Genomic DNA, 15,937 nt, shown 5'->3' with positions numbered 1-15,937 from the left:
TCTGTGCATCCGCAATGGGATATTGACCAGCTTGAGGTACTCCTCCCAATCCTTGAGTTGTTTTTACGTTGGCAGGGTCCACAGTGTGACTAGATGGACGGTCATCACCAACACTGAGGGGTGATAGATCGTCGTCAACCTCAATTATCTCATCAGTCACTAGTGACTTGTCTTTAGCAGCCAGAGCAACTGCGTTCTTTGCATCCGTCGCCAGCTCGATCACTTGCAAACCACCAGTGTCATCAAGAGTAGACACGGTGGTGATGTCGGAGATATTCTTCGGCAAAGTGTGATACTCGGGGTCTTGACCCTCCTCAAAGGTAATTACCTTGGACAGGGTATCCTGTGTAGTCACGGACTTCTTCACGACCCTTTTAGTCACAACGAACCGTTTCTTCTTTGGCGGCGTGGGAATTGTATCTTCAAAAGCCTCCGTTGCAGAGCATTTCTTCGCTCCAAAGGAGCATCCAGCCTTTGTAGATGGCTGAGCCTTGACTTCAAATCGCTCAGCGGCATCAGAGCTAGTGCTGCTGGAGGATTCGACTACAGCCTCCTCTTCCTCATCATCACCACTCATAAAGCTAAAGGCGACGCAAGACTGACCAGACCCTGTTTCTTCAAATCTACTATCCGCTTCATCAGCTCGGGTACTTGAAGGCACTCTAAAGTGTTTGGCTCATCCAACCAACAGTTGTTCCATACAGGCCTGTGGCCTGATAACTTGGGTAGCCGAGGAACATGGTTGCCAATATAGCCCCATCTTTCCTTCCACTCTGCATTGGAATCTATGAGTTCATAGTCCAAATATTGATCCCTCATCACCTACCACATCTGGATTCCCGCACCACCAACAAGGGCTATGTGCTCAGTCTTGGGTTGCGGCTTCACCCGAAAGAACTTCCGGAAAAGTTGAAAGTGGGGTATGATTCCTAGAAAAGCCTCATAGAAATGCATGAAGATCGTAGTGTGGAAGACCCCGTTGGGGTTTAGATGAACTAACTCCAACTTATAATAATCTAGTAAACCTCGGAAGAAATCTGAGGTTGGCAATACAAGACCTCGCTCGATAAAGTGGGCAAAAATTACTGTCGCAATGGGATAGGCCTCCAAAGGGCAAGCGTCATCATAAGCAACTCTCCAGTTGATAAAGTCTTGCTCTTGGAGAAACTTGGCAGCCACGAGCACCTTGATTTCCTCCTCCTTCAGAGTTGACCACTTCCAAGCAGCATTGGGACTGGGCGGCATGGTCTGATTGGTTTTCCCATATTTGGGCGCCAGCAACTACTGCTCCTTCTTCTTGCCGGATCTCTTATTCTTCAAACCTTCAGCCAGTTTGGACGCAGCAGTATTCCTCCCCATCCTTGATGTCACGAGCGTTTTCAATCACATATGCTCAGGGGTTGGGAGTGATGGGGGGTGGCGACGCAAGCACTTGGAGATCGAGTAGTGGCGGTGGCGCTAGGGCTATAGTGCAGAAGTTGGAAGAGCAAATGGCAAGGGTAAAATGGAAGGGAAAACTTCATCCATTATTTATAATAGTGGCACAGTAAAACTGAGCAGTGGATCTTTCTGATTTAAAGGATTCCCTAAAATTAGGGGATCTGATTGGCGGTTGCCTTTATTTTGGGAATAGATAAGATTATTTTCTAAAGATGGTCACGTTGACCAAAAGTTGACACTTATACCCACTAAACTAGTCGGCTAATGGCTCAGGAGCTATGTGCCATGTGTCCATCAATGGAAAGTTTTTTCTCCAGGTTTTAAGGGAAAAGTGATGTAAATTACAGATTGACCCGCAGCCTAATTCTTCAATTCAACCTAAGGCTCGAGGGCTACTCCATATGGAATGCGACTTTCATCGCACTTTCATATAACATACAAAGACTATGATTACAAGTTCAAAAAGGGCTTGAGCACATTCTAGCCTCACGGCAGTTTTTAGCACCTTTGAAGATCTAACCAGATGAAATACTCAAGGAGTATCAAGAGTAGTCGGTAGATACTTCAAAAGTACTTGGTGCTGCTACATTTGGCTAAAAAGTACTTAGGGCCTTGTTGTACGTACATCTATGGGCCCACCAGAAGGTTTGGACAGTCCCAAATATGGGACTGGACACCGAGACACATCTAACATGAAGACCATGGTATAGGGTGACGTAGTCTACATGGAAAGACAGGAACTAGTCGAGGATTAGGAAAGTACTCGTTGTAATAAGAGTAGAACTCCTCTAGTCGTATCCGACTAGTATTCTTGTAAATCAACCAACCCGTAACCGTGGCCCCGACTATATAAGACGAGGCAGGGACCCCTCCAAAGCAATTCAATACAACCAACACACAGGCCATAGGGTATTATGCTATTTAATGGCCTGAACCTGTCTAAATCATGTGTCTACGTTTACCTTCGAGTTCCTGATCTCGATGAGCCTCACCAACCAAAACACTACCTCAGGCACCCCCTCGGTAGGTTGCCGAGTCTAAACACCAACAGCCGCCACCTGCCTCCCAGCTGTGCGCGCTCCTCTCTCCTTCCCATCCCTCTCCTCCTCCTCCCTTCACCCAACCGCACCCAGGTCATCTTCCGCCAGATCTACCCCCCTGACCCGGATCCGTGGCTCACTCTTTGTTGCCGATGGTGGTCGCTCATCGGGCCATGCCTATGCCAGCCATCTTCTTCACTGGTAAGGTTGGGAGAATGCGTCTTCATCCTCCCTATGTTCCTTCGGGGTGCCACCACCGTCTATGGCGACCGCCCCGCTACGGGTCATCCCTGATATTCGTCATCGAGTGTTGCTGGGTAGGGGAAGGGATTCGTCTACGCCTGCATGTGCTCTTCTATTACTGGCTTCACGTTGGTCTGCCACTTTTGTCAGGTTGCCCCCTTGGTCTCCGAAGGTGTGTTTGTGGTGCCTGGTTGTGGATGTCATGAGCGAAAGCTTTGCCTTGTGTTGTCCGGTGCTAGTAGTGGCTACATCCGTGGATGTAGCTCACTCTGTTGGGGGCGCTGTCGAGGTCATCCACAACACTTTGGTCACGCCAAGTGAAAACTTGCTCCATTCTTCCTTGAATGGACGGACGACGGCGACATCTTTGACGTCGTTCCCTCCCTGGAGGTGCCGTCTTGCATATCCCTCTGCTTTACTACTTCAGCTCGAGTGACCTTGGTTTGGTAGTTCTGTAGGCAATCTTTGCGCTATCTCTTTCTAATCTTGCAGGTTGTCAGTTGGGTCATAATTTTCAGCTGTTTTGGTTACTCCATTAGTTAGGGGTGTTGTTGTGAGGTGAGTGGGGTTTTCTATTCTCCTTCCGATGGTTCTCTGCCACGACTCTAGGTTGCTTTTTCTTGCCGGCGTTGCCCATCGCCTCCTGGTCATCTTTGGGTCACTGCGGTTGCCACATGGTCGCTCCTTGGTCATCTTTGGCTGTGCCTGCGGATGTTCCTCATCGTCGTCGCCATGGATTGCTCACTGCCAACCCATCGCATTGGCTCTCATCCAGCACTTGGTGGTATACTGTGTGGAATTGCCAGGTGAAGACTTGGCCTGCTCCTTCGTGGACAAACGGATGATGGCGGTGTTGGCGTCGCTTCGTTCTTGGAGGCATCGTCTTGCATGACTTCCTCACTCGACCTTGGCTCCGGTTATTAGGCAATAGGTGATGTGCGCGTGTTCTTGGTGTCCATCTCTCGGGTAGGCTTCAGTCGTCTTAGTCGTGTTTAGTGTAGTGGTGGTGATGTGGTTTTCCTTTTTTGTTATCGTGTTTGTCTTGTTTGTCACCGGTCGTGTCTCTTGTAACTCTGCACCTTGGGGTTTCTCTTGAAGTTGCGTCGTTGTAATTCTCTCATTCATGAAAAACGTACGTCTTAAAAAAAGAATTGAATTTTTATGAAGCAGTGGACCTAATAAATTCTGTTCACCTAAAGTTAGGAGGAAATTAAACATAAAACCTAACTGTTTGGTTATTTCTGTAATTTTTTGTATCGAGGAATCGATACGATTGTTTTTTGAAACCGCTGATAGCTTTACTCATCGGGAGTCTTGGTTGAGGTCTAAAATTACCTAAGTAGCCGTGTGGTTGATGAGAAATTCAGAACATGTTTATACTAGTGCAAAGTAACCTTTTTACGGTCGATACATGGCACCTAATTAATTTTCCATAAGAATTATTCCCATGTTGTTATTGTTTATCCTTTACCCTCAAATCATGTCTCTTTTTTGCTGGCTCACGCGGTAGTTTACCTAGCTCCACCACTTGTTCCCGTCCCCATCTGGCCCCTCCCATGCTGAATTACGCCACTTCCGTTACCCCCAGCAGGTGGGCCACCTTGCAGTCTGCCCCACGAACCATAGCCTCCACCATTCGCCCGTCATCCGTGATCTTCCCAAGTCTCAAAGTCACAATTAGTCCCTAATCCTAATTCCCGTGAATCTTAACCATTACATTATGCTATAGCATAATTGACTAAGAGTGAGCGCAACTTTTAGTCACTGGTACGTAGGAAGTGTGGAGAAAATATATAGTTAAATTGTTTGAAACAACAAAGTAGAAAAAATCTTTTTAAGAACATCTTTATAGAAATATTTTGTAGGTTTAAAAATGTATAGAAACATTTTCAAACCCATTTGGCCTTTGTAACAAAATAATGTGACTTTTAAAATAAAAATTCTATGGAACTACTCCCTCCATTCCAAATTGTAGATTGTTTTAACAATTTCTAGATTAATAGCTTTTACAATGTATCTGGACCTAGTGTATTTTCTAGGTGCATAGTAAAAGCTATGAACCTAGAAATGCTAAAATGATCTACGATTTGAAATAGAGGAAGTACGATAGAACACTACAGTTGCAAAATTTTAAGAGGAAATTAAACATGAAGCACAACCATTTGGTCACTTTTTAACATCCAAAGATTTATCATTGAATAGAACTGTTTGGAAAACCAATATTCACGTGTTTCTTAATAAGTGGTTCCTGTAGGGTTTCAATTCTGTCTACTCCAATATTCACGTGTTTCTTAATAAGTGGTTCCTGTAGGGTTTCAATTCTGTCTACTCCAATTTGCTTGGAGCTGAAAGGCTTTAAAGTTGTTGCTGCTACTGCAATAGTTTGGATACATTTTGTAGAATCCTTGCATACTTCGTTTTCCCAGTCTTACGTTTCAAAATGGCCCTGAAATTTTGTGGTCTTAATTTACACATCACGTTGGACAGGCAATATGCCTTGTGGCCAAACCGCCAAAGGTCGTTCTAGAGTCAAATTGGAATTATTATAATAACCAATCCGTGACCTTTTAGATGCTGATGAACCTTAAAGATTACACAACAATCAACAGTCCTAATTAAAATATTTTCATGCTATAATTCTGAATTTCTGGTCGTACATGCTGAGAATTAACGAAACACGGGCATTTGGCAAGGTCAATTCATACACATTGCCACGAACCGCCGAATAGATGATGCCTAAAATCAAGCATGCGAGGATCAGCCAGCCTATATATACACCATTACAGCACTTTATCAGTCTATACTATCAGCTATACAATCTACTACTGTTGAATTCAACAATATACAGAGCCTATGAGCTGAACCATCTAAGAAGCAGAACCCTTTGTTTGCTCTATTCCCAACGCTTGCTCTGCCACCATGATACATGAATCCATCTCCAAACTTGTGGCCTCGCTGTTTTCTCTTAGTTGAGGCGCTCTCGGCAGAGATAGGATATCAGGGCTGCATTGTATGTCAGGCTGGATCCCTACTTGATCGATTTCATGCAGTGCTGGAGAGAGATACTTCGCGACCGTGATAAACAGAGCAGAGCCATCATCCAACTCAGTGACACTCTGCAATAGTACACGATTGTAAATCATACACAATTCAAGCATGTTACAGAAAAGAATAGAGCACAAGTGTATTGTGAAGTTGGGCTTGCCTGAATTTTTCCTTTACCAAAGGTTCTGTGGCCGACTAGAATAGCTCGCCCATTGTCATGTAAAGCCCCTGCCAAGATTTCGCTTGCACTTGCACTTCCTTCATTGACCTATGTTATGAACGCGAACACAGAGCAGGTCTCAAGTAAATCAGATAAAATATTTCAACATATTTAACAAATGGAAGTCATCACAGAAACATATGCAGTCTACTAGTCCACTACGGAATGAAAAATATCTGTACTGTTGTGGATCATCCTTGAGAAAAAATAACGATGTCAAACAACTCACTGAAGGTCCATCAGCAAACAGAATATGATTTTGGAAGCATTGAAACAACAAATCCTGTTTTATTTTCTCTGTCTGAGTTTATTCAAAAAATGTTTGTAAGTTCAAGGACCATTTTGTTAAGAGTGAGGAAATAGGCTTCAGTGCCATGATGTTTTCGAAGAAATACAGAACGATCAAAGAATGTGATATGGATGATCATTCTTCCAAAGGTAAAATTAATTAAATCCATGGTTAGTATTAGCAGTGCAGTGGTTATTTATGGCAAAATCTGTAGCCGTGTAGAACAGAAAAGAAGCACAGTCCAAGGTGCACTGAATGGAAAACTCACAAGCACTACAAGAGGGTCATGTGTTAATGAATGCCCTTGGATCATATTTATCGGTAGCACATTCCCCTCACGATCAATAGTGTTGACAAGAGTTTCATCTCCATCCAACCAAATTTGAGCCACATCGAGACCAGCTTTGACCAATCCACCCTATTCAAAAAAGCAAGATTAGTGCAAGAAAAAATTAGCTGTTGAACTTCTGAAGAGCAATTGTGAAAAAATTAGACTGACTGGATTATTCCGCAGATCTAGAATATATGACTCGACACCCTCATCCTCCATCCTTTTTACGGCATTTTCCATTTCAGCTGCAGCAGTCTGATTTTAAAAGAAAACGACATCATATGAATGGTCTCAAAAGGACATACAGGAAGTACTTCAGGATATGACTGAAAATTAAAATATGAACATATTATGTTTACAGTAAAACAAGTCCAGGGGTTTTCCAAATTCCTCTTTAATGTTGAACAACAAATAAAGTATTCTGAATTGGAAAATGTGAGTTTTTGTAAAAAAATAAAGTAAGATTAGTTCCAGTTCTCAAAATAACTGGGCCAACTGGCAGATGGAAGCCTCAAAATGTTTACTCCTTCAATATGAACATGTATAGTATTTACCTGAGAAAAGGCAGCTAGTCTAACATACCCAGTCTTGCACTCATGGCCATCGTCCGACCTATGAGAGATAATTGTAGTTGATAGAGGAGAAAGATTGATAATTTCACGAGATAGCTGGACCTATGGAAAGAAAAGGTAGCAGATATGATTATGAAACACCGATCCATTCTTAATAGGAAAATAGTTCTCTTGTGGCTGATGCATTTTAACAGAGTGGCTAATGAATTTGGTTAGCTCCGTAGGCACAATGCACATCTCAGATTGAATTGAAGATCATACCTTTCAAATTACACACATAAAAATTCAAAATCTGCATAGACTTGTAAAGTTGTTCAGACAGTATGTTAGGCATTTACCTCTTTTTGCCTAATCCTGCCACCCCTGTCATTGTCAGCTCCCTGGAGACATGATTGTGCATCAGTCAGAAAAGAAATACACTAATACGTGGAAAGATGCTTCCACCCCTAACTATGTAAAAGGGATATGGGATATGATAGTAACAATAGAAGCTCGGTATGTCAGAGAGCTAGGTGAGCGATGAGAACATGCTGGGCATTTTACTGTTAGTGTTTGAAGTTGAACTGATACTTGTCAAGTTGATGTATGATTTAGACCCAGCAAAAGAGAATTAAATGAAACTAAGGATAATTAAAAAATTAAGTTCAAGATAAGGAAATACATCTAATAGTTTCACTTTCACTGTTGTTCCTACACGGCCTCTAAGCCTCTGAGCTGCAGCCTCTCCATCCAACCCAGAAACACTTTTCCCTACAAAATCAGGAAATATCATCATCAATTTTAAACCTCCTGAGCATAGGCTAGTTCTATAACAACTTGGCTGCACAGTAGTAGGGGAAAAACAAGATAATGCATAGTCGACATAGCATCAATCTCAAATTTGGCTCTCAATTGTGTCAAGTGAACCATATTAAATCACCACTAACAATTATGCCAGTTGTGACAATTAAGGGCAAAATTGTTCTGACCTGCATCATCCAATTCATATGGCCATGTAATGATTTCTTATAGTATTTAGGTGCATTCTTTTATACTCATAATTCAATGTTGTCAAAAAAGAAAACGCTGAAGTCGAAACAGATGTTTCATGGATATATACTATAACACGGACCAACACTACAAGCATGCCAAAGATAAAACTGAATTCATACATGATAGTAAACCGTGCCTTGTGCAATCACTAGAACAGATTAACACTAGAAAAAGGTAAAATACCGTCTATCTCAACTAGCTCATCGCCTTCATGTATGCCTGCTCGATCGGCTGGGCCTCCCTGAATGCAGTCCATAACAAGCTGAAACAGATCTGGGGATAAGTAATTGGAACACTGTCTTAATTATTTCCTCTTCACAAGAAGGTGAGCAAAGACAAACTTACCAAGCGTCCAGAGCTTGGCTCCCTGTTTATGAATACCCCAACCCCTTGCACATTCCCATCGCTTCCTATCCTGAAACTCTGATACTCCTGCATGTGATAGACCATCCACAGACTTGTCACAACTCACATCAGGTTTGTGCAGGTCAGATAGCAGCTGTCGTAGACATTTTACTGTTTCAATCCATGCATACCGTTGGGCTGATGATCCTTGTAAATGGGTCGCCGAGCGTGGAAAGCATTCCACTAATCTTACCATAGGCCGCGTCAGCTGATTTCAGTGGAAACATCTCTACCATTGTTTGCTGCAGTTTCTGATCCCAATCTACACACTCAGGAAAATAAGCACATTGAAAATAACTAGTCCTATTTCTTTTATCTTCAGCCTTCAGGTGGTGATTTCCAAGAACATGCATTCTGCCTTTTTTTTACTGTTGGTAATAATGCAGACTTGACATAATTACTGTACCCACCAAACACTTGCAATTTCATTTCACTTCTATCAAAATTAACAATTGAAAGCACTCGAACAGCACTATTAAGCAAAATTGGGGCTATACCTTGATGGTTGAAGGTGGGATCAACGAAGGTCTCACGGATCAGCCCCCACGCCTCCACCAGCGTCTTCTGCACCCGATTCACCTGCCAGCAACCCAAACAAACAGAATCGCCATAAAAGAAAAATCCTTCTTTCTTGGCAACAACACGCAGCCGCCGTCCACGGGCACCGGAGGAACTCGGAATCCCGACCCACCTCGCGCGCCTTCGCGACGGGGAACGCGACGGTGAGCGACTCGGCCCGGGCCGGTGGGGGCGTCGGCAGCGGGGACATGTCACCGGCGAACCCGGTCAGCGACACCACGGCCGCGGCGGCAAACCCCGCCGCCGCCTGCCCCAGCGCCCGACCGCCGTGCTCCGTCCCAGAGGGGCTCCGGACCGCCACCGGCTCCGGCAGCGGAGGCTGCTCCCGCCTCGCCGACCGCACCCGGAGCCTCGCTCTCCCCGCCTCAAGAACGGCCGGCCGCGGCGGGGCCTTCCGGACCCAGCCGGGCAGCGGGCGCGGGGCTAGAGTGGCGGCGAGGGAGCACTCCACCATTTCCATGGACGCGACGCCAGCGGCGGCAATGGCGAGAAGAGCTAGCTTTTCTCTCCGGAACGCGCGGGATACGGGTGTACAAGTGGACACCGGAGAAGTCCACGAGAATCTCTCTGGCTGTGCCGTCTTCAGTTGAAGTAGCAGCTGGGCTGGTGGACGGGAGGAGATCCGTGTGGAGGGATTTTCCCGCGCGTCCACGTCGCGGGCGCAGGCTCGCACACGTATCTCCACTCCAGTCGGCGGGTCCGGCCTCCGGCGTTTGGGTGGTGGTGCGCGCGAGATACTGTGTCTAGTGTTTGCTGGTGGTGGTCTGGTAGACCGGTACTCTGGTCTACCCAAACGGCCAAACTGATGGATTAGGAATATTGCTGTATGTAAAAAAAAAAGTGCACGTGTATATATCTAAAAAATCCGTGAGAATGTTTTTTTTATTCCGAATTGTTATGCTGATTTCGCAGACCATTCGTTTTTGTTCCTCTCAGCTTTGTGCTTGTTAGCATATCGAAAATATAATTCATAAGGTGGCGGTGCTAAGATAACATAAACGCAAAGAGAATTAGATTGCAGTGTATTTGACGGGAAATGGGTGATTACCTTCTTTGTTTGATTGTACTCTAGTAACATAATCAGATTACGGTGTGGGTGTTATATCTTATTAGGTGAGTGAGGAGGGGTAACGAGTTTGTATAGATATTATTTAGGTAATGGATTCGATTACAGTGTTAATTGATTATAGACCACCGCAACTAAACACATGTAATGGGATTCGTTACCTTCAGTAATTAGATTAGGTTACATTTGAGCCAACCAAATACCACACAAGGTTCATCAAAGAGTTGTGATTCAGTTTTTCTAGAAAAAGTTAACATATTATAAAAACGTTTTGACGATAATTTGGGAGAGGGGCACGAATACACCGTATGTTACCTCTTCTGACTCACCTTCACTTTTTAATAGTTTATTCCAAGTTCACTCCATCTACAATCATGGACATAGATTTACGTTTAAAATGAACAACATTAAAAGTTTGACTGCTTGAGAATGCGTTTGGAACATTTCACCTGAGAAAAAGTTTTGGAGTCTGACTCACCTATTGAGAACGTGCAACTAGTTTAGGGACCTTCAATGCAACTACTGGGGACACGGTCTCCCTCCTGACCACGGGGTACGAGAGTTGCCTCGCCGACGGAATCACTGCACGCACGGCGCACCGCCCGCCCGCCCGCGAGGCACTCATGCTCGGCCGCTCGACGGTGAAGCCACCACGCTGCTTCTAGGCTCACTCGGCCGTGAGGCAACCGCGCTCACCAACGGGGGCGGACGCACTGCCTCCCGGCCTGCTCGGGCGACCACGTCGCCCACAGGAGCTGTTGCGCCGCCTCTAGGCGCGCTCTCTGGCTGGGCCGTTGGGCCGCTTCCCGGTCAGCGCTCGAGCTCCATCCTCTGTGGCTCCGTGCGAATGGGGTTGGCGCACGCCAGCGGCGCGAGCGAGCGGCAGGCGAGCGGTACCGGCTTGAAGCGATGGCTACGGCGCGTGCTCTTCTGAGGCGGTGGCGATTGAGCGAGATTCGGGGGTGGGCGCGAGGGCGAGCGCAAGCGCCACAGGCAGCGCTGGCGCGTCGGATTGGAGCTGCGCGTGGAGATCGGCGGGGGCGGTGACGGTCAAGCGGTGAACGAGCGCCGCACGGCGGGTCGGTGGCACGGCAGCTCCGGCCGCAATCAGCTCAGGGGCGGCGGCCTCGGATGTACCCCTCCGCTCATCAGGGACGGGAGCTCGAAGGGGCGTACACGTGCCGCGCGCCAGACGGAGTAGCAGAGCCACGTGGCCAAAACGCACTGGAACGGAGTCCCTAATTCTATTTTATTTAGACTTGCGTGTGGGGTCTGTGCGTCAGTAACCTTGCACAGTAGCAAGGCCCCCCGAGAGGACGCGAGGCCAGCAACTTTAATATAAGGTAAGGTAGTAGATTCACTAAGAAAAAGTTTTAGAGTATTTTTTATAAAAACTACGAATCAAAGTTAGGAAGAAAAATGCTTTGATTAAAATAAGAAGTTAGAAAAAGGGTAAGGCTTGCAAATTAGAATTTTAGTAATTGGCAAGAAAAGAAAAACATATAATACCTTGCATCGCACCGTCACAAGATTGTCTCCATGGCGGTGATCTCCTTCACCCTCACGCCACGGTGGTCTCCTTCACCCTCACATTATTGTCAGTATATTTAACGATCATGAATAAATCTGCAAGAATATAGATATACTATTGTAGCACTTCATCAAAAGTATTCCTAAAGGTATCGTATTTTCCAAAGGAAGACGGGTAGGTCAAAAGAGTTTACTATACATATGATTATACTATGTATGAATAGAGACAATACTCAAGGTAGGGTAAGATAACGATAGAGGAGTAGTATGACACACACAGAAATCATCTCAAGATAACTAAGCTAGGGAGAAGGACCGAGAGTTAGTTCTATGTTCATATGTACTTCCTATATACTGTACAAATCATACAAGCACAACATATATACACATTGTATATGACTCAGGCCTATGCACCCAGGCACACACGGGGAGATAGTAGTGCACACATGGGGAGATAGTACCCGTGCCGGTTCCGCCCAACAAAGTTATTATTAATTTATGAACTCCTACAGCGTATCCGAACGTGGGAGGTTATGAAGGACGAACAGGGATGTCACCACCTATCGCCTACCCCTACACACCGTAAGGTGTTTCATATCCAATGAAGCTGAGCAACCTAAGCACCATACTTGCATTGTTAACAACACTCCAGCCACCCTGAACTATTGTGACTATGACTGAAGCTATCATAAACATGGCCATTGAACCGATGCCATAGCATAGATCAACTAAGCTATACAAGGTATATATACGCATACAGAGTATGTACTGAAGCATGGTCTCAAGGCATACATGAGAGTATATAAGCCTATACTACGATAGCAAGGGTATATGATTAGCATACGAGCGTATAAGCCTAGCACATCAACATAGCAAGGGTATATATCTAACTCATGCATATAAGAACCAAACACAACACTATATAAAGAAGATGAATACTTTGAATAGAATAAAGTCAACCTAGGAAAGTAAGATACAAGAGCCAAACCCTAGACTCCAAGGAGACCTAGAACCTAAAGCAGAGCTACTCTAGCCTAACTCCACTAACTTGGAAACTAAGAGGAAGAGAGTGATTCAACTTGTGGTGTGTGTAAGAATAGAGGAGGTGCCTCTCTATTTATAGGCTCCAAGAGACGCTTTTGCTAGGGAATCTTCGAGGAATATCCTATAACCAATGTATGGAAGCCCATCAACCGTCGCCACGTGGAAGCTGATCAGCAGAGGAGCCAGAGACGGTTCAGCCGATCCAAGGGTTCGACCAAATCCTTGGTGGCTCCTCTTGCAACCGCCTTCGTGTGGTAGTCTGACATGTGGGTCCTAATAGCGGTTGTGTGCGTTATCTAGTGGATTGAGGCGGTTGTGGTAGTTTGTGGGCCCTTCAATCCATGGGATGAACACATGGCAACCTCCCATTGGTGAGAAATATGTTTCTTGGATCCATAGAGTGTGCTTTCTCCATCCTTTTGTGTTATATCACTTGCAACCAAATATTCTCCAAGGACAAGTGGAACTACATTATTCTTAACTAAGTATGCATGTAAGAAATGCCAATCCTTCTTTATTCTTGAGTATATTGATGGTCATATTTGGTACTTAACGACCATCAACAACATCCCCAAGCTAGCCCTTTGCTCATCTCGAGCAAATGCTAAGACTTAGGTTGGTTGATCAGGAGTCGCTACTATGTTGTATTCCTAACTTATGCCATGACTACAACAAAATATTCTACCAAGAATTGAATAAGTTGGCATTGATCTTACCTCTTACCTTATTTTTGTGGGGCATGTAGCTTCACCTTATCTTGGGTGGTTGAAAGATAGAACGATTTTATAGATCACCAATCACTCATCCTTTGATCAACCATCAATCTAGAGGTTTTGCAAAGTTTTTCAAAAAAAATCAAAGTTCCCCAAATGATACTTTCGGATCGCTCAATGTGTATGATTCCTCACCAACGCATAGAATTGTCTTTCTTTCACAACCTACTCCTAATAAGCTTATATGTGGAGCTATAGGTGGGGAAGAATCAAGGCATACCTATTTCTCATGTGTTGCTAAGTCAAAGACTGGATCCTTTGGAGAAGCAAGTCATACAACCTGATCAAGATGTGCATGTGTGAGGATGGTGCATATGGTGGATGGTATGTGGACTCGTTTTTTTATGATCCTTCTCTCTCCTTTACTTTTTCTCTTGAGACATGGGCTATCTTTTCTTTTCTATCTCTCTTTTTAATCATGCTTTCTGAGCATGTCCTTTATTTATTTTTGCATAGCTTAAGTCTCTTTTGCAAGCATAACTTTGGAGAGAGAGGTCATAAACAACATCGAGATTTATTTTGTGGATGGATGAAATGACGATTGCTAACTCCCAGTGTAGAGTTTAGCATATGGTGGTGGAGTGTACGTGATCTTGATCATGGGAGTATGAAAAAGCATCTCACTAAGGGTCACAACAATTTGATAAGGCTTAATGAGAGAAGAAGCTGCATATGTGGAGGCTATGTAATAGAATCAACATATGACGTTGGATAGGAATTTGTCATCATTGAGGAACTTATCATTTTAGCATTTTTTTTCAAAAGTAAAACTCCAGATATCAAGCATCACATAGAACAAGATCATAGCAACTCTATTCTACCATATCATATCTCACAACAACCTAGACATGAATCATGCTTTTTGCTACCCACAAGTTTCAAGCTAAGGTTTGATCATGGAAGCCAACAAACTCAAAAACATGGGTAGGATACTAAGTTGTAACAAGATATATGAGAGAAAATAAACAAAGCAACTATTCATCATTTCAACCATAAGGAATTAAAACATTCTTACTGCGCATAGAAAAATAGTAAATATTTTTTTGCCTTTTTAGTTTTTTTAGATTGTTATTTGTTTTTATCATGCAAATTCGGAAAACAATAAAGATATAATTTACCTCTCTTGTGGGGGTCCTCCCCCAAGCTAGCTTTAGGCTCACTGTTGTTGGTTGGGGTTGTACCCCGTCCAACAAAAATAAGCCCTCAGCTCATGTTGCTTGTGCTGCTGAAACTGCTACAAGGCGTGGATCTTCTCGCCAATCTGTTGCTACCAATCCTGAGTGGACTGGATGTGCTGGTTCAGCGACTCCTCCATGTTGCTAGTACGCATGGTGAGCTCGCTCAGCTATTGCGTAGACCGGTGTGGTCTCGAGCTGAGAATGATCACCGAGCAACGGATGTGGAAGGAACACCACCGGAGCTAGAACTAGTGGACCAGTCCTGATGGATCAGTTGGGCCCACTCGTCACTGCGCACACTTTGCCACGTCGAGCTACTATCCTCGTGCTGATAGGAGGGTTGGTCCCAACCGGAAGTGTACTCGGGCGTTACCGCGGGCACATAACCGGCTGTGGCCAATCCCGCCTGAGCTGGAAACATGGGAGACTGTGGCTGTGTTGGTGCCAGCTGCTGCATGGCTGCACTCCTTAACATGCTCCGTGTCATCCTACCACCAGAAACACAGGGTTGCTGTGGTGGAGCAGCGCGAGCGGGGTCGCTGGAATACGTTGGGGGATGATTCGCCGAATTCCGCCGGAAGGGAATCCTTTTCGCTTGGAGGAAGGAGAAGCGGCGGAAAGGATGAATATTTGTGGGACGACCCAAGAGAAGGGTAAATATGGAATTTTACCACACCGTCTATGCTAATTTTGAAAAGAGCGATTGCTTGCAGGGCTCTGTTCGGAGAATGCAATCATCACGGAGAGGATTTCAGAAGCAAGGAGGATTTTGGTGCATTTATTGTTGCGTCTCTTCCAGGAGAAGGAATCGGAGTTGAGAGAAATTTGGAGCAAAAGATATGTTTTACACCAAAACTGGGGGGCATATGTTGACGCCGATTTTTGACACGAATCAGGGTTGGTGTCAAAAGGAAAAGAAAGTGGCTGATGTGACTAAACAAGAAGCCATGGCTAAATGAATCGGCCGATAAAGCTACAATGGTTTGGCCAATTGTCCAATGAGATTGATAGGGTCCGGCCGATGAGAAGCTAGGACAGCTCAGCCTACGCGTAAAAGTTTGAGGGCCAACGGATGACTTTAAAAGAAAATTATATGCATTTTATTATTTAATGGTAAAATGAACTTACTTTTTTCTATGTTTTAAAGTAC

The 15,937-nt window shown here is 44.7% G+C and overlaps 1 protein-coding gene across 1 annotated transcript; it reads right to left on the bottom strand.

Annotated features, from left to right (window-relative positions):
- Window positions 1-5,314: 5,314 nt before the first annotated feature.
- Window positions 5,315-9,759, bottom strand: LOC101780671 (carboxyl-terminal-processing peptidase 3, chloroplastic). The gene is made up of 12 exons (XM_004965279.3): window positions 9,309-9,759; window positions 9,115-9,196; window positions 8,749-8,879; window positions 8,558-8,644; window positions 8,396-8,474; window positions 7,842-7,930; window positions 7,519-7,560; window positions 7,163-7,282; window positions 6,777-6,863; window positions 6,546-6,695; window positions 5,929-6,036; window positions 5,315-5,839 (listed from the first exon to the last, which is right to left on the bottom strand). The coding sequence occupies exons 1-12, from the start codon at window positions 9,654-9,656 to the stop codon at window positions 5,591-5,593; spliced, it is 1,572 nt and encodes a 523-aa protein (XP_004965336.1). The 5' UTR covers window positions 9,657-9,759; the 3' UTR covers window positions 5,315-5,590.
- Between the last annotated feature and the right edge of the window lie 6,178 nt (window positions 9,760-15,937).

The sequence above is a fragment of the Setaria italica genome, chromosome IV (genome assembly GCF_000263155.2).
Source record: "Setaria italica strain Yugu1 chromosome IV, Setaria_italica_v2.0, whole genome shotgun sequence".
Taxonomy (NCBI): domain Eukaryota; kingdom Viridiplantae; phylum Streptophyta; class Magnoliopsida; order Poales; family Poaceae; genus Setaria; species Setaria italica.
The sequence above is the reverse complement of the archived record's forward strand: the minus strand, read 5'-3'. Positions and strand labels throughout refer to the sequence as shown.